The 22,545-nt window shown below is 39.8% G+C and overlaps 1 protein-coding gene across 2 annotated transcripts in view; it reads left to right on the top strand.

The window, feature by feature from the left end:
* The window catches only part of adgrd1 (adhesion G protein-coupled receptor D1), a 44,443-nt gene that overhangs the window by 969 nt on the left and 20,929 nt on the right, over positions 1-22,545 (top strand). The window contains exons 4-14 of one of the 2 annotated variants that reach the window (XM_011479427.4): positions 394-492; positions 1,402-1,524; positions 1,603-1,779; positions 3,935-4,192; positions 5,253-5,314; positions 5,845-5,994; positions 6,116-6,166; positions 7,933-8,056; positions 8,195-8,302; positions 9,473-9,548; positions 11,565-11,706. In XM_011479427.4, the coding sequence (XP_011477729.1) occupies positions 394-492; positions 1,402-1,524; positions 1,603-1,779; positions 3,935-4,192; positions 5,253-5,314; positions 5,845-5,994; positions 6,116-6,166; positions 7,933-8,056; positions 8,195-8,302; positions 9,473-9,548; positions 11,565-11,706 (1,370 nt within the window). The remainder of the gene's footprint in view (positions 1-393; positions 493-1,401; positions 1,525-1,602; positions 1,780-3,934; positions 4,193-5,252; positions 5,315-5,844; positions 5,995-6,115; positions 6,167-7,932; positions 8,057-8,194; positions 8,303-9,472; positions 9,549-11,564; positions 11,707-22,545) is intronic. The other variant, XM_011479428.4, reaches the window with a different exon arrangement.

The raw sequence follows: 22,545 nt of genomic DNA, 5'->3' as shown, positions 1-22,545 counted from the left end.
TAGACTAGTTCATGTTCGACCATTTAAAGTAAATGTCTTGATAAATAAAAATAAATGTTTAACATGAAGTATTCTATTACTGTGAAATCGATGTAAAATCTGGCTAAAATTGAAACTAAGAATGTTTTTGTGCAGCTAGAGTCAGTGAGATTCATGCATTCTCAGTGAAATAGTTTAAATGTTTAAGAGGGATCGGGTATGGACGTGAGCATGATGTGTGGTGTCACCCTTGTCTCTCATTTCGTGCCATCACTGCACGCATCTCAACATCACTCTGTCTCATACCTGTTGAGCACATCCCTCTGGTTGTCTTCCTGTCACCGTTCTTGTTTCTTCTGAGTCTGTTTTGGTGTGAATCACGTTTTTTTTTCCCTCTCTGGTGTCTTTGTCCAGCTCTCAGAATCCACAACCACACTGTGCTCCCTTCTTCCCATAACTCTTCCTATGTGTATACCAATGACTCTGGCTACACTAACATTTCTGCAAAAGTAGGTGAGGATCGGTCACTTCCCATCTCACTGACATCCATTTTTATTTTATCAAATCTTTCCCTCATTCAATGCACAGCAGGAAGATTCTTGGGCTTGTTTATTGTTTATCAAACTTACTTTCTCCAGATTGTTTGTGTGTAAAATAACTGATTACTGATGAGCTGATGGAAGAACTGACATTGTGGGGTGTTCATACAGTTAAAGAGAAATTTCTGTCTTTGTGCATATTTTTTCTTTAAAGTCCCACTCCAATCATGTTTTGATCTATTGTTAAAGGCACTCCAGTGGCCTTTTAATTATATTTATTCAGTTTCTAGCCAAAATGAAAAGATCTGTGTCATTTTCTCCGACATAAGTTTTGCAGAGCGGCAGTAGTTCATTAAAAATTCATCTCTGAGCTGTGGCACAGAGCAATTCCATCTCTCCTTTCCAAGGCTGAGGGCTCTGTTTATACGCTCTCCCACTAGCTTACAGCTCATCATACCCCCACTACCAATCCAACAAAAATGGTAAAACAATCCTGGAGCTATCCAGTCATACAGTTTTGAGCCAGATGGCAGCTCGAACGAGGACGAGAACGTACGTCAGTTCGTCCACAAGTAGAGGCATCAGAATAGAGTGGAGCAGGGAGCATTCTTTCTATGTTACATATACGATCTTAAGCTTAACTTTCTTTATATATGTTTTCAATTATTAGACAAATGGCAAAAGAACATCTTAAAAACACCAAAAACATTGTTTTTATCTGAGTGGGTCTTTAAAGTAATGTTTGAGATTTCTCTGAGACAGTGCTTCAGAAAAACCTTTCCGTCACAGAAAGATATTTTAAAGTAACCTTTTGTCTAAACAGCTTAAGCACTAAACTTGATTCCCCTCCATTTTCACATAAGTGTTTCATGCTTTTCTGCAGACATTGTTGAAGGAATGGTCAACAAAGGCATCTTTCTTAATGGTGATAATGGCGACACCTTTCTTCACTTTGGAAATTACCAGAATTCTTGCATTAGTGATCCTACATTTTGTGGTCCCGAGGGTGAGGCAGAGTATGCATTTCAAAGTTTGCTTGAGCAACCGCATCTTCAAAAGCTGCAAATAATTTATCCCTCCACAGGCATAACCCTTTCATTCTTTTGGAAAAACCAAGAGGCTGATTCCCGCTTTGCTGTGTCCTCTGGGGGGAAGGTTTTCTCAAATGGCTTCTCAGTCTACATCAACCCTTTAGTGGGATTTGTGGAGTTTTACACGAGAGGGAACAACCACAGATGGAAGGTCAGCATAAAGGTTCCAGGTACTGTGAACTTAATTTCTGTTTTACAGAATGTTCCCTCTCTGACAGTTTAGTCCACAACCAGGCTTGAGGAATGCACTTTTCTCCTTTTTTTTAATCTATGTCATTTGTTTTATGGTTAGGCTAACAAACACCAGCTGCAGTTCATTTGGCAAGAAAAGCATGTGTTTCAAGAATATTCTGCTGCATTACAAAACCTACATCTTTTATGATATGCGGCTATATCCCATTTGAAATCAATTATACCATCTGATCACAAGGGTTGCTTAGGAAAGACAAAACATTATGTGATGCACAAAAACCATCATTTAAATTCATTTATTAAGAGGAACAATGTTTTGAAAGGACCTTTGGTTGATTATTGTGACATAATGTAATAAATCATATCAGATTCAACTACATATGACGCTCTCTCCAATTACTGCATCCTTCTCAAGTGACTTCTGTCATCTTTGTTTTTGCTGTGGTTATACTTTGTTGTGTACACGAGTGTCATAACACAGTTTTGGAGCTCAGTTCCAGAGGATCCAACATCATCTGGTTCTCATAGAGTGTGACATTTTAGACAATTAGAACAGAATGTAAAAATGTGACGGCTAGAAGAGAACATGTTGGTGCCATGGGAGACACTTTGTAGATGGAGGCCTGATGGGTCACTGCGCAGAGAACGCAATTCCATTCTGAGGGAGATATTTCTTTGTGGAGGAGTGAATGAGTTAGAAAGTGGGGATTGACTTGGCACAAATGGTGTATGCTATAACCACAAATCAAATATGTTTTGTTTGTTATTCTTCTCAGACATCTGTTGTTTTAAATCACTGATTGCCATATCTTTTGAAGCCAACATTGTTATTTTAGTTGTAAATATGTTTTATAATTATAAAAAGCATTCCAAGATTACAAGTTGAACAGTTTGGATGAAAAACTGGGCCATAAAAGGAGCAAACTACCACTGGAGGGTTACAGGGCATCTTATTTGTCCTATATATATTCCAATCAAAAGAAAAACAGTAAAAATCTGATTGCTTGTTGGATTTATAAAAAAAAGTCATTCAAAAACTGATTTTAAAGAAAGTTATTCAGTTACTCAGGAATCACCGCTTTAGTTCTTGGTCAAGTTTTTTCAGGATGGGCATGAAGTTTCAGGCTGTTCCATTTGCTACGCAAAGAAAACTCTAATCTCCATACAAACACTATAAAAGGCATTTTGAAGCATGTTTACCAAAGACCATTCTTGTAAAACAATTTTATGCGTTAATAACAAATAGCTTTATGCACTAAATAATACTTTTGTAAATGTCTGATACAAATTATTTTATATTTGTTTCTGGTATATGGCTGTATTTTACTACCTAATTCTAAGTTGCAAAATTTTTGCATATATAATGAACACAATAATAACACAAAGGATTTTAAAGCCAAAAAATGAGCAACAATTTTTAAAAATAGTTTATTAAAAATGTTGCATAAAATTTTGGTCAAGATCCTACATAGAATACATACGTGTCACGTTAATATTATTGCGTTATGTGTAGCCAGATTTTTGTTTTTTTTACCATCAGCACTTTGATCTCAGAGCTTTCAAGGCTGTTATAAAGTTCCCTCACATTTCTCGCTTTTTTGACTCATGGAAACAAAATCCTAAAATACCTGTTGACAGATTCAAGACACCTGTGACAAACCCTCAACTTTAAAAAAAATTGTGGGGCAGAGTTTTTGGATTTATAGGAAATCTCAGTAATGGGGGAGAAAATTTTGCATCTCTAAAAATATCTTGACATCTGACACTTTTCCGCAGATACTAATTCGTTTTGTTGGCTGACAGATTGAGAGTTATTTAGAACCACAAAATTGTAAAAAAAAAATAAAATTAAAATAAAAATAAAAAAACAGCTCCAGAAACTGTGGCTCAAATTGCCACAAAACTATTTTGCAAAATATTTGTGTTTAGTTGGACTGTCAAGTTCTCGTTTGTGTCCTTAATTTAATACAACTGGGTTTAGAGGCCAAGAATTTGAACTTTTGAATGCTTACTTTTGATAAATATACTCTGTAGATGTTTGAATGTAATTGAACCAGAAAAGTGTAGGCATGATTACAGTTTTAAACCAAATGAGGAAGTAATGTTTTTTACTGTCATTCTCTGTATCCTCAGGACCATATTGGACACACATTCTTTTTACTTGGACCAAGAGCGATGGTCTAAAAGTCTATATTAATGGGACCTTCACTGCTGATGACCCGGTTGGCAGAGTATCAGAATATTATGGAGACCCCTATTCTGACCTCGTCATTGGGACTGGCAATAATGAGGATTATGGTCATTATGTTACCGGGGCCTTTGATGAATTTGTCATCTGGGAAAGGGCCCTTTCCCCCCGTGAGATCTTGCACTACTACAATGCAGCCACAGGTGGGACGTCTGTTCTCATAAATAAACAAATTATTTCCTGGCATACGAGGAAAAAATGTGTATTGAAACACATCCTGTCTTTTGACTCTAAGGAAACGAGTTAAAAAGCAATTTCCGTTTCTCTTCTCGGCACATTCCATCAATGACACTTTCGCATAACAACAAAATACTAAAGGACACAAACTCTCCCTACCTCTGCTCTTTCACTGTATGTGTTCCACAGCTCAAATAGTTTTGCCTTATAAGTTTAAACATGTGTGGAAGGATGTTAATTGCCGGGGCAAATCATTTTGATTTAATGTTTGAGGATCAACGCCTCACACTCTTGACTTCTTCATTGCTGTTTACCTCCTTTGGTTTAGCAGATTTCCATAAATGGAGAAAAAAACAGAATTTCTGGGAATTCAGAGATGTCAGTTTTCTGCTGTGTGACAAGCTATTCTTACACATTTTTGCACTGAAAGAAAAACGTTCAGAGCAAAATGAAACATGTTTCAATGGTCTCCAGTAGGGTGTTAAACCGTTTACGTTAACAGCATCAACTAGTCATGATGTTTGAAGAATTTACAAAGTGCGCAAAGACTTGATTTCTTTCTCGAAGGTTGTGACCCAAAGATATATATTTCACAACCAAACACACAGAGTTTGACTGTTATGGTAACAGAAAAATATTTTTGCTTCTCCAGAGCACACCTATAAAATGTTACATTGAGCTAAAGAGAAGCGAGAATGACTCAGACTGATGCATGTAATAAATTTCCATATATGGACACTTTCTGTTAGCTGTGCACTGCTTGTTTTATGAAATGACAATAAAGACTCAAAAAGCTGCTGCTGCTGACTGTGGGGTTGATCACCTACATTTTGCTTCCTTCTCTCTGTTATGATCAAAAGAAGGGGTTTTAGATGATCTGATCCAGTCACAGCACAGCAGCCTGATCTGGTCAGGTTCATCAAGGGGCACAGCTATCTGAAATAAAATAAATACAACCAGATGAAGGTCAACAATCTGGTTTGCATCTTGTTTTAAAAGAATCCCTTGTATATATATTTTTTTTAGGTCAGGCTTTTGCCCCGACTCTTGGAGACTCCGAAGAGGTGACTTCAACCGCTCCAACACCTGTAAGTCTGTCAGTTCAGCAAATCAAGAGTTCTAAGCATTCTATAACTCAACATTATTGTATTTTTTTCCTCCATCTTGGTTTAATTCAGTTCACACATGGATATACTATGAGAAATCAGCTTGACAAAAGGCAGCTGGATAAAAAACTTTCACTTAAATCAGCACAAACAATTGAATTTTCCTCAAGCTGCTGCATTTTTAAAAACAGATTGAAGAAAAGATATTAAGAGCAAGAGTGACAATATACGTTTCATTTTTTGTTGATGTTCAGTTTCTAAAGTGACACACTAAATTCAACAACCTGTTTTCTGAGTAGAAAAAAACGATCAGAAAATAGTTGACACCAAAAAAAAAAGGCTGCCCAACTAAAATGAAATGCTCCCTTGCAAAAGAGCATTGTGCTTTATTGTTTCCAACCATTCCAACCATCAGTTACTAAACATCCTGTTTGTGTCCGTACTCTGTGCTCCTCTGGAATGTCCCTCCTGATAGTAAACTTCATTTGAGGCTTGATGTGCTGTCTCCCCAGAGAGCCACAGCAGTGACTCCTCCTGTCCTCAGCAGTCACGGTAAAGCTGCCCAAAGTTCTTGGGGCCTGGACACCAAGCCAGTTCTGGATTTCCTCACGGGACTGTCCAATAAGACCATTTCTCACAGCACCGCCAACAACCTCACACAGGTCTTGGAGCACGTTGCAGCACACATGTCACAGTTGAAAAACTCATTCTGACAAGGACAAAATGCTTTTAGTCCTCTGCATGTGATGCACTGTTAAACGGCGTCTCTTTTCTTCCATCCAGGCCTTTCTCAAAAGTGTTGAAGAAGTACTGAGTTCTCCAGGATTTCCAGAGGTAAATGAGTTCATACTGCTTTTCCCCAGAGTCCAAATGTGACATAATACTGGTATATGCACTCTGGCATACAATGAAATCCAGTAAATACATTTTTTTGTAAATGGTTCAACACTTATTGTATTAATCATGACATTAGATTGTTCTGCAATCTTTTTTATGTTTGTCTTTGCATTAGCACGAGAATTTCTGTGCTGTGCACTCATCATGACCAACTCTTATTGCTGCCACATTGAAGTACAGCGCATAGTTTCAGTGGAGAGTATTCAGAACAATGGGATTTGTTTTCATTGTGACTAGTTAAAACAGATGTTGTCAGTGAATATTGTCATACAGTTTGTGTTGTCATGTAATTGGGTGTCAATTCAGTTATTTATAAAAGGCCAGTTTACAGCTAAAGTTGTGTCTAGGTGTTACACATTAAAAACATGATCATGTTCCATTTAAAAACATTAGATAATAATTTAATTTGTCCAGATTAATCCATTAAGGTCAATTTGTCCTCACTGTATTGTAATAAGAGCCTAAGTGAGTGACCGGCACATTACAACAAGAGTTCTCCACGTAATCCCCAAGCAAGTCATTTTTCAACTATAGAGGGAAAAAACTACCTCAGAATGGAAGAATATGGAGAAATGTCCAGCGGAGATGAGAATGATCATCTGCTGTGATTGGATGAGGTCAGACATAGACATTGTTACCTAATGGGAGCATATGAAGAATAAACAGGATTGGATCAAGCAGAAACCATTTGGAGAATGAAAATAGCCTATACATCTAACTTGAGAAAAATGTATATTCAATCAATTAGAAAAGTGCAATTGGAGATTGTGCACATTTGGGCAGAAACAGCAAAGTGTTTGAGTTCAGACTTTTAATAAACACTTGTCTCCTAACTGGTGAACCTACATGTATATCATATAATGGCAGCTGTTTAGACACCCACTGTGCAACCTGTTGGGCTTTGGTCACAACTGCCCTAAAGGGTGTATAGGGGTCATCTGAAAAATGAACAAACCTTTAAGAAGGACGGAGAAAATATTAAGGTCATAGATCCCACGGAAAACATTCATGCACATGTTTTTTCTACAGTAATGCTGTGGGCGACAGGTCACAAGGAACACTTAAAGGGTGAAGTAGATGGGACACAGGCATTTCGTTTCATAATTTTCAAATCCTTTGCACTACCTGTTTGTGCTGTTTAAATGATAAGTGTGCGCTCCTTGCGTGCAGATTGGTAGTTGGAAAAGGGGAAATTCGAAAATCAGAGCTTGGAAAACCTACAGACATCATTCGTGCACCTACACATCACCTGCACACCCCGCGTGAGTGGCATTTGTCCATGCGCTGTAAGTGGCCAGTACACACAGCTTACTAACAACTTGAGTGTGGCAGAAGGGCACTCTATGACAGCATTACCCATACATCATAAGTGCAAAGAACTTACATTATCCTTACAAATACCTCCCTATACACTTACAAAACGCACGACAATCCTACAGTCCATGTTCATGTCATCCCTTGTGGTAGCTGTGCCAGTCTCAGGGAAACTGCTAGACACACCTGCACTGTATTTAAGATGCTGCCTTTCCACTCTATGACCATTCATGGGTCCAGAAAACCCACAGCACTCATACAGGTTACAGGTTAGTCTGTGTGACTAAGGTTTTAGTGATTTCAAAATACAGTTTGGCCCCTTTGCAGAAGTCTACAGCAAAAGGTCTAGAATTATAAATTGATATTTTTTGTGATTTGTTGTCCAACAGCAGTCAACCCCTGTGGTCAGCGGTCTGATCGAGACTGTGGACCAGGTGATGGAACACATGGTGACTAACTTGGAGCTGAGCCCGGTCGCTCCCATCTCCTTAGGAGGAACATCTTTTGTTGCAGGTCAGAGGGTGTCATCTTCCCTTAATAGACCATAATTCACTGTCTTCATCTGGATCATTGATTTATTGTGGGTGAGCCCCACACCAGTATGTAGTCATTTGGTCTGCACCACTAATTTTTTATATCTCACCCCAACAGATTACTCTCTGATGAAATTTCCCAAACATTTCAACCTGCCGCATTACCGCTTTCCCACACAGGGGAAGAACTACATCTCTGTCCCTGGGGAGGCCCTGACCATGCAGTGTAGGTGCACATATCACAGCCTTTTCAAGTTAATGCATTAGTCTTGAATGGATTACTTTCAAATCTGAGAATTCTCTGTGAATAAAACTGTTGCAGGTTGAATTTGTGTATTTAGTTATCCTGCCTGGAAAAAAAAATCCCAGAGCAGCAAGGCTTTTGTTATTTACAGGTAAATATAAGATTTAAGAGAGCTAACAGTGTCCAAAGAAGGCCAAGAGTGGCCTCTGTGTGGCTTTATGGTCTGCTGTAAAGGTCCAGCCATGACTTTTATGTTGGCAGTTACCCTTTTTATTCAAAACATAACAAATGGGAGGGTGCACTTTTTCCACTTACCTTCATCATTAAAGCGAGTGGATCTACACGGTAGAAAGGGGTAATTACTGAGCATTAAAACACATTTTGTTTGACTTGGTGTCCAAAACAGATTCCCTCGGCTCCTCCTGGAGCACTGTGTTGCCTTACAACACAGAATGAATAGTTTTAATTATTCTTTGAAGAGTTGTTATCAGAAATGAATACAGTATTGTACCCTAACGCACGCACGCCAAAACCAAGTTAACTCATAGCTGTAAAAACCCGGGTGAAAAAAGCACTCGAAGGTCAGTTTTTATACTCTAATTAAGTGCAAAGAATGCAACGCACTGGTTTTTAATCTATTTTATTACAAATTTCTCAAAAAAAAAATCATTGGTGCAATAAACAAGCAGGCTAATCTTATGGGAAAGTTGCTGGAAAGGTTTCTGTTGAAATAATATTTCTGGCATGACCTCTCAGGAACACTTGTTTGTGTTCTGCAGGCTTTTGTTGTTTCACTCACAGGGTCTAAACCAAAGGGCCTTTGAACACAGGAACAGAGCCATTAAGAATTTCCTCCAATTTCATTGTTTATCTTGTAGTATTAAGGTGGGGCTGCGCTGGGTGATATGTCAAATCAAGGGAGGCAGACCAGACCTCCTGCTCTGTTAGTGAAGTCATGGAGTTGTTTTAAAAGATTTCTTAACATCCATATGGTTTATGGTTCTCTGCCTTTCACCTTTGTGATACAACCCAGGCTGACCACAGCAAAGCCGTGTTAATTAAGTTCCCTTCTTTGTGAGCATTTTCACAGCAGTGTTTAACATTCTTGACCCTCTAACACTCCACTCCTGTATGACTTTTTTTTTAATCCAGCTCAAACCACCATTGTTGGCCTCTTCTACCACATTGTGCATAAGTACTACAAAGAGATCAGTCCTGTCAAGACCAGGTAAGGGATCACTTTTTATTACTTAAGGAATTAGTTTTACTAGCAAGATTAAGTCAAAAGCAGGTCTCTCTTTTTCCTCAAACTGTGTTAGGAATCAGATTTTCTAACACTCCCTTCTTCCTGAAACAGAGAACAGCTGACGGCTGGAGCCAAGAGCTTATCTGTTCTTTTCGCCTATCTTTCATCTTAACACTTAACCTCCACTGACTGATACACCCGGCTATTAGCTCAACATATCTGTCCTACCCCCCCCCCCCCCCCCCCCCCAGTTATTGTCTCATCATTGGATCGGCTTGTTCCAGTTTTGTTTATTTAACTTTACATAAAAGTGATTAAGCAATTTGTTTCTCTCGGTTTAGATTTCCTGATAATTAAAGTGCCGGGGCATGAAGGCACAGCAGCATTTTTGCAGATGTTAGTGTAGCAAGAAAGAGATGTGTGATCCTAATATACCAACAGATCATTTTTAAAAGCTGCTTCTGCAACTCAGCTGGCTGACAGTTGGATTTATGAGGGGAATGAATGAGTCACATCTAAATGTTACAATGGGCTGCTGTGAAAACCCGTGAGTAGATGTGAACTTTATAAATGAGCAATTTAAGATTTTATGATCATTTAGTTAGGTTAGGTTTGTGTTTAAACTGTAGATAAAATACAGACCCTCTCATTGTTTTTTTTCTGAACATTTAGACAAAGCATGATTAAAACTGATGAACTGATGAGTAATCTTCTAAAAACCTGTGCTCTGAGCACCAGCCCCTCCCAACACACAAAAAAGCGAAATCCGGTGCCTCAGGGATCAAGTTGTCTTACTTCCGGATAGGAAAAGAACTGAGGAGAATAATTAATATTTCATTAAAAAAAACATTATTTTGTGTGCTAAAGGTAATTTATTATCATATTGTTTACTATAAAAGGCTTAAAACTAGCATGGTGTAGGCCCTTTAAGCATTTTTAGTCTTCCAGAAGCACCAATAAAGAGAATTTTACAGAATCAAGGCCTTATCTTGTTTAATAAAACCCAGAGAAATACTCAATCTCTAACACAGCTTTTACTTTTAGAACACTGTGCAACTAAAAATAGAAACATTATTGAACACATAATAGACAGTATGAATTCAGTGCAGCTACAATTTAACTGAGAGGTTAGTCCATAATTCATCTGGATTCATGAAAAAAGAAACTGACCTTTTCTTCACAAAAATAAGATAGATTTTGATAGAATGCAGAAAATATGTTGTCAAGTTCTAATCTGTTTCATATGCTAATTTTTCATTTTTTTTATTTCGCTGTATCTCAGTTTTAGTTTGCACTTTTTATTCTGCACTCTAACTAGGGGTGTAACAATTAATTTTAATGATTTGATTCTTATTATCATTTCTGGTTGCCGATACAATTCTTAGTCAATATTAGTTGATTTTGAACGATCCGATTCACTGACCTAAAATGGATTGAGGGCATCTTTAGCCAAAATTCAACCAGTGTGACTCAAAGATAAATACCTGGGTACTGAACAGTGCAGATGAAGTTTTCCAGATTCCTTGCAAGATAATCAAGTTTTAATTGAATTAATGGAAAATCCATTTTCATTTTAGTTTCCTAAAGTTCAGCCCACTATTGTTTTCTACATTAAAACAATGCATAGTATTCTACCACACTGTATGGTCATGTGTCTTTTCAAAATTTATCACGTGTGCTGACTGCTGTGATGCACTTGGTTGTTTTTACCTAATAGTAAAATAAACCTACTGTTGCTCAGTTCAAATGGTATTTTTCTATATTGATTTTCATCAATTTAATTCATTTTGACATAATTTTCTAATAGTCTAGGTTGATTCGATTCGATTTGATTAACAACTAAATCAAACAGATCGATCTGGTTTTTTCATAGGAATACAAATGGACAAATCGATTAAGTCATAAATTGTTACACCGCTAAAATTTTAACTTTTGGGGTTCTTTTTCTGGTTTTCTTTTACCTCGGCCTAATTCTTTTTTCATTTGTTTTTGTTTTAGGATAAATGATGCTGTTGATTTCAAGGATCATACAATGGAGATTGCAAGCCATTTAATCTCTCTAAAAGTGGAACCCGTACCAACCCTGTCAGTCAACCTGTCTGGAGCGCCACTCATCAAGATTGTCCTTACCCATGTCTTGGTAGGAAGTGACTCATCCTTAAACTTAGTTCTTAACTTGTCATTTATTTTCTTGATAGTTCAGGAATGTTGTCCATGCTGAAAGCACGACTTTTTAAGTGTGAGATCTAGTTTATCAGAATGAAGATGGCTTTGTGGTCTGCTTGTTGCTACAGCCAAACAATATCACACTCAAATATAACATCTCTATTCCTGGCACTGTCCACACAAGTAGATGGGATGCTGGGCATTCAAAGGCACCGCACGAAACCTCTTTGAGTTATATTAGCTTCCTTTAGTTTTCTCAGACAGGAAACTGACCATGACCCTTGACCTGTAAGCTTTATATGCTTTGAAAGAAACACTACCTTTCTTGTGTGAACAAATCTCTGCTTTACTTGTTTGTGGCAGGAGGTTTTCTGTGACAAATTGACCATGAACGTTGAAAAAAAGGAAATTAATAAGACAAATCCAAAATCCTTTAATCCAAAAGTGAGTAGTTATGTAAACTGTTGGAAAATATCAGATCATGTTATATATACAGTAACCTGTTATAATGTAAGATCAGAAATTGTTGAATTAACTCCTCAGTTTTCAAGTTGCACTTGAATGATAAACTCTTGATTTATATAATTTTATAAAAAACTAATACAAATTTAAACTTGCTTTGTTTGCCTTTATTTTCCTTTATAAAATGTTTTTTTCAGCTCTAGTTATGGCTTGGCTTTCTTCCTTCTGTTACAATAATTGCACTGTTTATTAAAGCATAGATCATCGGAGCGGGTTTACAATCTCCTTTATTGTAAGAGCGTGAGCAACGCTCACCAGTTGTGCGGTCAGGTGTGTCTTTTTGCACTGGTTTGCTTTTACCTCTAATGTGATTACACAACAGGTTTAAAAAACAGGTTAAAAAATGAAAGAGGATTGGAACTCTCTATTCCAGAACATTTCAACCTCACGTAGCTTTGGACATCGAGTTATGCTGAAAAGGCATCGTTGCAATTTGACACACAGAACCTTTGGCCAGGATTGTGTCCAGAAACAGACTGTTTTCCTTAGACTAGTTTGCAGTTCAGAACTGTGGTCAGAGTTGGTCAAAAATGACTTTTTTTAGAGCTTTAATGTTCTAGAAGCTGGAAGATATTTATCAATTTTCTACCTTGAAGAGAATAGGAGGGACTCAAAATAGTTTACATTGGTTTTTATGGTCTTGACCAGTTTGCTAGAAGAAAAAGGTCACCCAGTGACGAGATGTAAAGACCCACCAAGGAAAATGGTGTTTTCTGTGTTTTTAACATGTTTTTTGGGCATTTTTCTCATGATGGAGGGCATATAGTATCTTAACTACATTAAACTAAAATTGGATTTTCAAGTATTTTATATTAAATTCATTGGGAATCAAGAGAAGATGAAAATAATGCAGTTTGAGAAATATTGTACATGAATCTGTTATCTCGAAAATATGTGGGCTCTGGCCATAAGCTCCCTGCTCTGCTCTATTCTGATGCATCAAACTCAAACTCAAACTTTCGCGCCTTTCATTTTGACTGAAAACACAAAGCACTTTACATAAAAGCAAATAATAGCCATAAAATATAAAAATTCATTAAAGCAGAAAACACAGGACAATCACACAAAATTGGCACCCCTCACTCACCAGATTCTTCCCTCCACCCACCCAGCTCCCCCAATATAAGTCCCCCAATATAACCCTGAACAGAATCAAAGAACTGCAGCTTAAAGAATCAGTCTGGTTAGGTAATGCTGTGAGGAAACGGTAAAATGGGGATCCATTAATTCCAAGACCCAGCCCGACCACAAGGGTCATTGCCACAGCGCCCGCCCAGCACAGCAGCTCAGGGCCCACTCTACGGCTATTGGACCACAGAGCGGGACACTAGCTGGCATAATGACAACAAGCCCCGCAGTACATGTGTCAAACTCAAGGCGCGCGGGCCAAATGTGTCGCCGCCATGTCATTTTATGTGGTCCGCGAGAGCATAAAAGTTTTTAATTTCTTAAAATAAAAATAGGTGTGTATTTATTCATATCTAGGGGAGAATCTGACTTGAAATATCGGATTGGGCAACTATACATTAAGAATTAAACACTGTCCATATAACCTAACCTGACTAAATCAAATGTAAAAGGATTTATGCTAGAGTAACAAGCAAACACATGTTTTCTATGCAACTGTAATTGTCACTTTAAAATGTTATAGTAAATAAATAATGAGTTGTTTATCATTAAGGAGTACCGGTAGGTACATTTATTTTTCATTACATTTAGTTACATTTATAAGTTATATCTGGCCCTTTGAGGACAGCAACTATGCTGATGTGGCCCTCTGTGAAAATGAGTTTTGGCACACCTGCCCTAGAGGCAAAGCCGGTAGTGCCCCAGAACAATGGATCCCCAAGAGGAAATCCACTAGATCGATGTCATCTTTGTTTTCCTTGTCTGAACTGGCATCTGGCTCAAAAATGTACAGCTGGATAGCTTAAACATTGCTTGCCATTTTTGATTTACCGGTAATTTCTATCACTGTGTTTTTCTTTAATGTCTAGATGCATTTATCTGACACTAACATTTTTCAAACTTAATTTTTCTGCACTTGAGGAATTGGTTTGCCATTGATTACAAAAAAGCTTTTTTTTTTTCTTCCCTTGGTTCTTTTTTAATCTTTTGTCTTTCGTTTTAATTTGCAATGGTTCACTTCTTAGTTAAAACAGTGGGTTTAAAGTTTTTACTGCAGAAGTGCAGTCTATTTGAACATAACTATGGTTATGAGGTTGGTACTTGGTCCTTGGCACTGAACTCATCAATCTAGCATATAATCTAATCTATTTGTTTTATCTAACACTTGCTCTGATAAAGTATGTCAGACTGCTGATTGATGGAGTCACCAGTCAGTAAATAAGCTTGAGTCAGGTACTACTTATTCAAGTTGAGGTCAAAGCCACACTGTTTATGTCAGAGTGACCTTCCATGCTTTACTGGAATCCTTTCAGCATGGAAAACGTCAAAGTGATGTCATGCCATTCCCATCGTGCAATGGTACAAAACAGGTTTCAAAACCAGGCAGGTTTTATAAAAATTGCTTTCTCATACTAATCAACAGTGATCATGATTTAAGTCTGACTTCATCTGTGATCAATTAGTATTTTTCGGATTCTGGTCCAACTATAAAGGGTCACATTTTAAAAATATGAGAAGAAATATGAGTGAGAAGCAGTTAAGCAATAGTGAAAATACAAAGACACCTGCTCTGGTCCCCTTCTTTTATCTCAAAATTTGTTGTGAAATGACTAAATGAAAAGATGATTTTACAAGCAGAGTGGATTATGCCAATATATAGAGTTGATGTCTTGCCATCCGAGTTTTGTTTCTGGACAAATTTGCCATTCTCAAGGGTGAATGTAGACTTAACGTTTCTTCCGTGCACAGCGGTCTCATTGAATTCTTCATCAAGTTTGAACTTGATCTCTGTTGTCTTGAAGGTGCTCTCAGCTTTCATAGCTAATATATAAATTGCAAATTTTGTGTAAAAACAAACAAGTGTTTGGTCACCTACGAACAAACACAATTTGTGGCTCTCACAGTCCTAAACCTCTTCTTTAAGAGGATCCTCTGTGCTACAGACTCCACTTTGGCCAAGACCAAAGAGCTGTCTAAGGACACCAGAAACCAAAGTGTTGACCTGCACCAGGCTGGGAAGACTGAATCTGCGGTAAATAAGCAGCTTGGTGTGAAGACATCAGCAGTGGGAGCAATGATTAAGAAATGGAAGACATACAAGACCACAGATAATCTCCCTCCATCTGAGGCTCCCTGTAAGATCTCACCAAACAGGGTCAAAATGATTACAAAAATGGGGAGCAAAAATCCCAGAACCAGACGGGGGGACCTAGTGAATGACCTGGGACCAAAGTAACAAAGGCTACCATCAGTAACACACTACGCCGCCAGAGACTCAAATCTTGCAGGGCCAGACGTGTCCCCCTGCTAAAGCCCAGTACATGTGCAGCCCGTCTAAGGTTTGCTAGAGAGCATTTGGATGATCCAGAAGAGGATTGAGAGAATGTCCTATGGTCAGATGAAAGCAAAAAAGAACGTTATGGTTAGAACTCTACTCGTCATGTTTGGAGGAGAAAGAATGCTGAGTTGCATCCAAAGAACACCATACCTATTCTCATGGGGATGAAAACATCATGCTTTGCTTTTTTCAGCAAAGGAGCCAGGATGACTGATCCATGTAAAAGATAGTGTCAGGAACTGGTAGAGGACCCAAAATGCAGGAGACCAGGGGGGGTATTCCAAAAAGCAGGTTATGTGAGTTACCACAGTAAGTTTGAGGCTAAGGAAGCAGATAACCTCAGCTTTCGGTTCCAAAAACGGAGGTATGTTTCAGGGGTATGCTTAGGGTATAGCAACTCATGCTCTGAACAAAACCTGGTCTGGAGCAGGTTTAGTTGAAGGTTAGTTTGTTTTCAGAGAGGTGAAGGAGCATAGCGTGTCCATTTGAAGATGATTTAGTGGATGAAGCTCAGATAACGTATCGATGTTGTAAAAATAAACTTTTTTATATTAATCCAACTTAATTATTTGCTTCAGTTAAGATAAATATTTTTTTTGAGTTCAGTCAACTTAAAAATGACACATAGTTACCAGACATTTTACTTTCATTCAAATTAATTCAATTAAGTAGGTGTAACTTTGGTACTGCTAGACCGGCAGCGCAAGGAATTGCGGGATACCATTCCCTTTGCCTGCCTGGACACATTTGAATACAAATGTTGGTTTTTGTCTAAATATGTTTAGTTGTAGCTGTTTTTCTTTTGCTGAGTTATTTTACCCTGTTATGTTTAATTCTTTCTGCACCATGAGTGAGAGGGAGGGAGAGGATGATGAGCTTATTTAGCACCCCTGGTGCATCAATCTGGAATAAGAATTGAAGGAACAGCCAGTGTCAAGATAATTACATGCATGGATGCATGGTACATATTGTAAATCCACTCTGTATCATATATTTTAATTTTATAAAAATAAGAAAATCTGCAGCCTCTAACTTAGACATTTCAGAGTTCAAGAAGTACAGTTAATTAATATGGAAAAACATTTACTTGGAGTAATATGACATTTAGTTAGATAAATATGTAAATTTGAGTTGTATAAACAACTATTGAGTTGGATAAACATAAGAAATTAGGTTGAATAATTTTAACTCAATTACTTGTTACCAATTGAATCAATTCATTTAAGTTTTATAAGTTGTATATATGTACATCACAATGTAATTGGAAATAAGATCAGAAACTCGTGCGTACACCCTGTCCGTTATTTTTCCTCCAAGCAGAAACTATTTCTTTTGCTGATGCAGCCGTATTACTTTTTTGGTGGGCGTATAATCTTCATACTCGGGATATCCACGATCCATTGAGAATGCCTTTATGTACTTGCACACGCATTAACCCAGGGTAACCAAGTCGAACGTAATTACGCAAAATCATAACCGGTCTTTTGGAACCAACATACCCAGAGTAAGCAAGTTCAGGCGGATTTCAGCCAGAGTTCAGGGTTAAAGTCAGGATAGTTTAATCTTGCTTTCTGGAATACCCCCCAGGCTTGGTGACAGAAAATAAAACATTTTAATAAACAAACTGAAACATGACAAAACCATGGGAGTAACAAAAAGGTGGCAAAGCAAAAAAGAGCAGATGACCTGACAAGGATGAGCAGAGACCAAGACACTAAATAGGCTGAGGGCAATTAACTGAACTGAAGTCAGCTGTGGATCACGAACCACAAACTGGTGAGACTGACAAAAATGAAACCAGAAACATGAACAAGAACAACAAAACCAAACTAAACCACACAATCATTACAGTACCCCTCCCCAAAAAGGCAGATCCCAGATACCCAAACAAACCCAGAGGAGGGGACTTGGAGGAAAAGGAAAAGAAACAAAAAAGTCCAGAACACAGTTTGGGTTCCTGCAGCCTACACTGTAATAAATCCAACTTAAATTTTTTGACTTAATAAAATCTTTTATGTTGTAATAACTCTATAATCTAAGTTCTACTAATCAATTCAACAATTTAAGTCAGTTCAGCAAGTTAAGGTAGTCGTACAGTTCAACATTATTTATTGAGTTGTCTGTACTTATATATCTAAGTTGCAGTTCATTACAGTGTGATAGAGTTCTGTGAACTTGTCTTTTTTAATTGTGAAATGCGGGAATGCCAACTTTTGGAGTTGGCATTGTCCACTGAGTGGTTTGTCAAGAACAGCTGCAGAAGTTTCAACTCTTATTTAATGACATAAGTATTAGAATCAGTTATACATATGTGTGTTTGTGTGTGTGTTACAGACACGAACCAGCTGGTATTCCAGGAAGCATGCTTAAACTACCCTGACTTTAACCCTGAACTCTGGCTAAAATCCTATGTTCGTTCCTAAAGATCTGATATGAGTTAGAGTAATTACGCTTGACTTGAGAACCCTGGGTTAATGTATGTGCACAGCAAGTACATAAAGTACGTTGTACCCCACAATTCCTTGCGGTGCCGATCTAACAGCAGCACCAAAGTTACACCTACTTAATTAAATTAATTTGAATGAAAGTAAAATAACTGTCTGAAAACTACGTGTTATTTTTAAACTGACTTAACAAAAAAATATATTTATCTTAACTGAAGCAAATAATTAAGTTAGATCAGAGTAGTCAAAACTCATCCTCCCTCTCCCTCTCCCTCATGGTGCAGAGACTTGAGCAAAGTAGGACAAAATAACTCTACAAAATACGGTGAAACACAGTAAAACAGCTAAACAACTAAACACATTTGGTCAAAAACCCACACTTAAACCCAAATCCGTCCAGACAGGCAAAGGGAATGGTATCCCACAATCCCTTGCGGTGCCGATCTAACGGCAGCACCAAAGTTACACTTACTTAATTGAATTAATTATAATGAAAGCAAAATAACTGTCTGAAAACTACGTGTTATTTTTAAACCGACTTAACAAAAAATGATTTATCTTAACTGAAGCAAATAATTAAGTTAGATCAAAGTGAAAAAGTTTCTCTTTCCAACATCCATATGTGGTCTTATCACCCTCTCATGGTGGAAAAAGTATTATCTGAGCTTCTTCATCCACTAAATCATCTTCAAATGGACACGCCATGCTGCTTCACCTCTCTGTAAACAAACTAACCTTCAACTAAACCTGCTCCAGACCAGGTTATGTTCAGAGCATGAGTTGCTATGGCAACTTGACATAACCCTGAAACATACCTCTGTTTTTGGAACCGAAAGCTGAGGTTATCAACTTCCTTAGCCTCAAACTTACCGTTATAACTATAACCTGCTTTCTGGAACACCCCCAGGGCTTCAGCCATTTTGTAAACAACGTTTTGGTGAACTGGGCCTTAGCCCCGCCCATGGCAACTAAGACTCATGGGAAGTGTTGATTCCCACACCTTGAGTTAGGGAGCTGTGAAGAGAAGTCACACTCATGTTGTTGCTGTTATAGAGTATGGTCAAATTTAAATATTTCTCCTTCTGCAGACATGCAGGTAAGCTGTGGCTGCTAACCTGTACCTCAATGATCTTAAAAAGATCTGGGTTGCATGTAGAAATATGAAAATGCAGCCAGGTCTGACGTATGTGTGATTATGAAACTGAATCAAAGTCAAGAACAGAGGTGCTCTTAAAACTCAACTTTAAGTTATTTCAACCTTTGGTCAAATCAGCAATAATTGGAATCTACAGTTGTTACAGCCTAAAAAATTAAGTTTGTACATCTAAGTCTGAGTTGTGAAAAATTAAGATTCAGAGTTAGGATTACGTGACATTTTAGGTCACTGCAACTTACATCTGAGTTGGTCAAAATTACGATTCAAAGTTAATCCAACTTGAACTTTTAAGTTCACACAACTTACAACTGAGTTAGAAGAACTTAGATAAATGAGTTAGAAAACTCCAACACAAAACTTAAAATATTCGGTTTAGGTCCTTAACTCAAAATTTTACCGAAGTTTATTGCCTTACAATTTTAAGTTCTACGAACTTTTCTTTTTTTGCAGTGTAGCAGAAGTGAGGGGTGACATGGCAAACCCCTCCTCAGAAACAGACATGAAGAGAAACAATAAACTTTCTTAAGCTCATATAAATGTATCTACCAATGCCTAATCTTTTTTGTTTAACTGTAAAGAAAATTAGGTTTGGTGAGTCAATTTAAAACACAGCAACTAATAATGATTAGTTTATGAAGTTAGATTTGTTACTAAAATGTTCTGTAAGGAAGTTTTGCACTTGTAATAATATATTTTGTACTGATACAAAACATTTTTACAGGCAAAGATGTATTAGTATTATTGCAAGTACAACAATTTTTTGCAGACAGAAAGTGGCAAAGCAGGCTTCTGCTTACATTTCCAAGCCTGTCTAGACTTGCTGGAGCTTCCCCTACGTAAAAATAAAACATGGATTGTTCAGTAACTCAGATAAACTCACAAAAGGTTTTTTCACAGTGTGTTATACGCTCACATTTGCCATTAAATCTTGTAGGTCAAGGTTGTTATCAGACTTTTTTGCTACAATAGTGGCCATGCATTATTTTTGTCTTTTTATAGCTCCCAGTACACACCCAGTTTAAGCCTTGTGGTCAAAAACTATCCTGCCTTCCTCTCTCTTCTTCTCCAAACTGCCCACACCCACCAACACATGTAAACACAAGCTATGTGAGCCAGCACACTGATCAATAACAGATGGAGGTCTGTTCATTGCTATTTCTCACTTGCTTACAGATTAAAAGACTTTACAGCTCCTCCCATTTAGTACTATTCACTTTGTACCCTCAAAAGATTCTGGTTTTGTCTTCTGTATCATTCTAATTTAGTATTTGAGGGATCATGTCACGGTGAGGTGGCTCGAGAGCCGGTAGGACCCAGAATGCAGAGGCAGGGGGCACAAAGTTCCGGGGCAAGGGGTTTAATTACAACCACAAACAAAAGCGCTGCAGAGCAGGATGACAAAGGAAACAAAAACTTACTTGGCGTGGCATGAAACATGGACGAGGAACATGGCATGAACACCATAACAGGGGTAACTAATGGACCAACACAGGAGGAAGGCAGAGACAAGACTTAAATACAGACAGGGCAGACAAGACACAGGTGAACACGATCAGGGCAGATGGGGACCAAAGGAAGTAAAACTCAAGAAAACAGAAAAGACAGGAGACTTTCAAAATAAAACAGGAAACAGAAACAAGACAGAACAAGGACCAAAAACAAGACAACAAGTTCAAATCATGACAGTACCCCCCCCTCAAGGAACCGCTCCGAGGTTCCACAAGTCACATGAGGGGGGGGCCCCGGAGGATAAACCTCGACGGGCACAAGAGTCCAGAGGACGGCCGGGGGTCCGCGTCGTCCGGCGAGGCAGGTCCGGAGGACGGCCGGGGGGCCGCGCCGTCCGGCGAGGCAGGTCCGGAGGACGGCCGGGGGGCCGAGCGGTCCGGCGAGGCAGGTCCGGAGGACGGCCGGGGGGCCGAGCGGTCCGGCGAGGCAGGTCCGGAGGACGGCCGGGGGGCCGTGCCGTCCGGCGAGGCAGGTCCGGAGGACGGCCGGGGGGCCGTGCCGTCCGGCGAGGCAGGTCAGGAGGACGGCCGGGGGGCCGTGCGGTCCGGCGAGGCAGGTCAGGCGTGGAGACGTCGTCAGGCTTGGAGGCGTCTTCAGGCTTGGAGGCGTCTTCAGGCTTGGAGGCGTCTTCAGGCATGGAGTCAGGCATGGAGTCAGGCATGGAGTCAGGCATGGAGTCAGGCATGGAGTCAGGCATGGAGTCAGGCATGGAGTCAGGCATGGAGTCAGGCATGGAGTCAGGCATGGAGTCAGGCATGGAGTCTGGCATGGAGTCTGGCATGGAGTCTGGCATGGAGTCTGGCATGGAGTCTGGCATGGAGTCTGGCATGGAGTCTGGCATGGAGTCTGGCATGGAGTCTGGCATGGAGTCTGGCATGGAGTCTGGCGGGTCGGGCCAGCAGTCAGGCTCTGGCGGGTCGGGCCAGCAGTCAGGCTCTGGCGGGTCGGGCCAGCAGTCAGGCTCTGGCGGGTCGGGCCAGCAGTCAGGCTCTGGCGGGTCAGGCGTGGAGCCGAGCTCAGGCGGGTCAGGCGTGGAGCCGAGCTCATGCGGGTTAGGCGTGGCAGTGGTACTGGGGACCCGTCGGGGCGCAGGCGGCACCCCCCTGGGAGCCGGGATGGGTCGGGGCGCAGGCGGCACCCCCCTGGGAGCAGGAACGGGTCGGGGCGCAGGCGGCACCCCCCTGGGAGCAGGAACGGGTCGGGGTGCGTCCGGGACCACCACTGGACATGGCTGTGGTGCGTCCGGGACCACCACTGGGGGAGGTTGTGGTGCATCCGGGACCACCACTGAACGTGGTTGTGGTGCATCCCGGACCACCACTGAACGTGACTGTGGGGGACGGCGGGGACGACGGCGACCCCCCCTCATGGCGAGACGGCTCCCAGTGTAGTCCTGCTCTGCTGGGTCCAGTAAATTTGGTTGGTCCATTCTGTCACGGGATGGAGGCTCGAGAGCCGGTAGGACCCAGGCGCAGAGACGGGAGGCAAACGGGTTCAATGGCAAGGGGTTTAATTATAACAAACAAAAGGCGCTGCAGAGCAGGATGACAACAACAAAACAAAACTCACTGTGGCGTGGAACAAGAAACGAGGAACATGGCATGACAAGGACAACCAGGACAGGAATACTAATGGACCAACACAGGAGGAAGGCAGAGACAAGACTTAAATACAGACAGGGCAGACAAGACACAGGTGAACACGATCAGGGCAGAT

Source organism: Oryzias latipes, chromosome 9 (genome assembly GCF_053564925.1).
Source record: "Oryzias latipes strain Hd-rR chromosome 9, Olatipes_Hd-rR_3.1".
In the NCBI taxonomy this organism is placed as follows: domain Eukaryota; kingdom Metazoa; phylum Chordata; class Actinopteri; order Beloniformes; family Adrianichthyidae; genus Oryzias; species Oryzias latipes.
The sequence above is the reverse complement of the archived record's forward strand: the minus strand, read 5'-3'. Positions and strand labels throughout refer to the sequence as shown.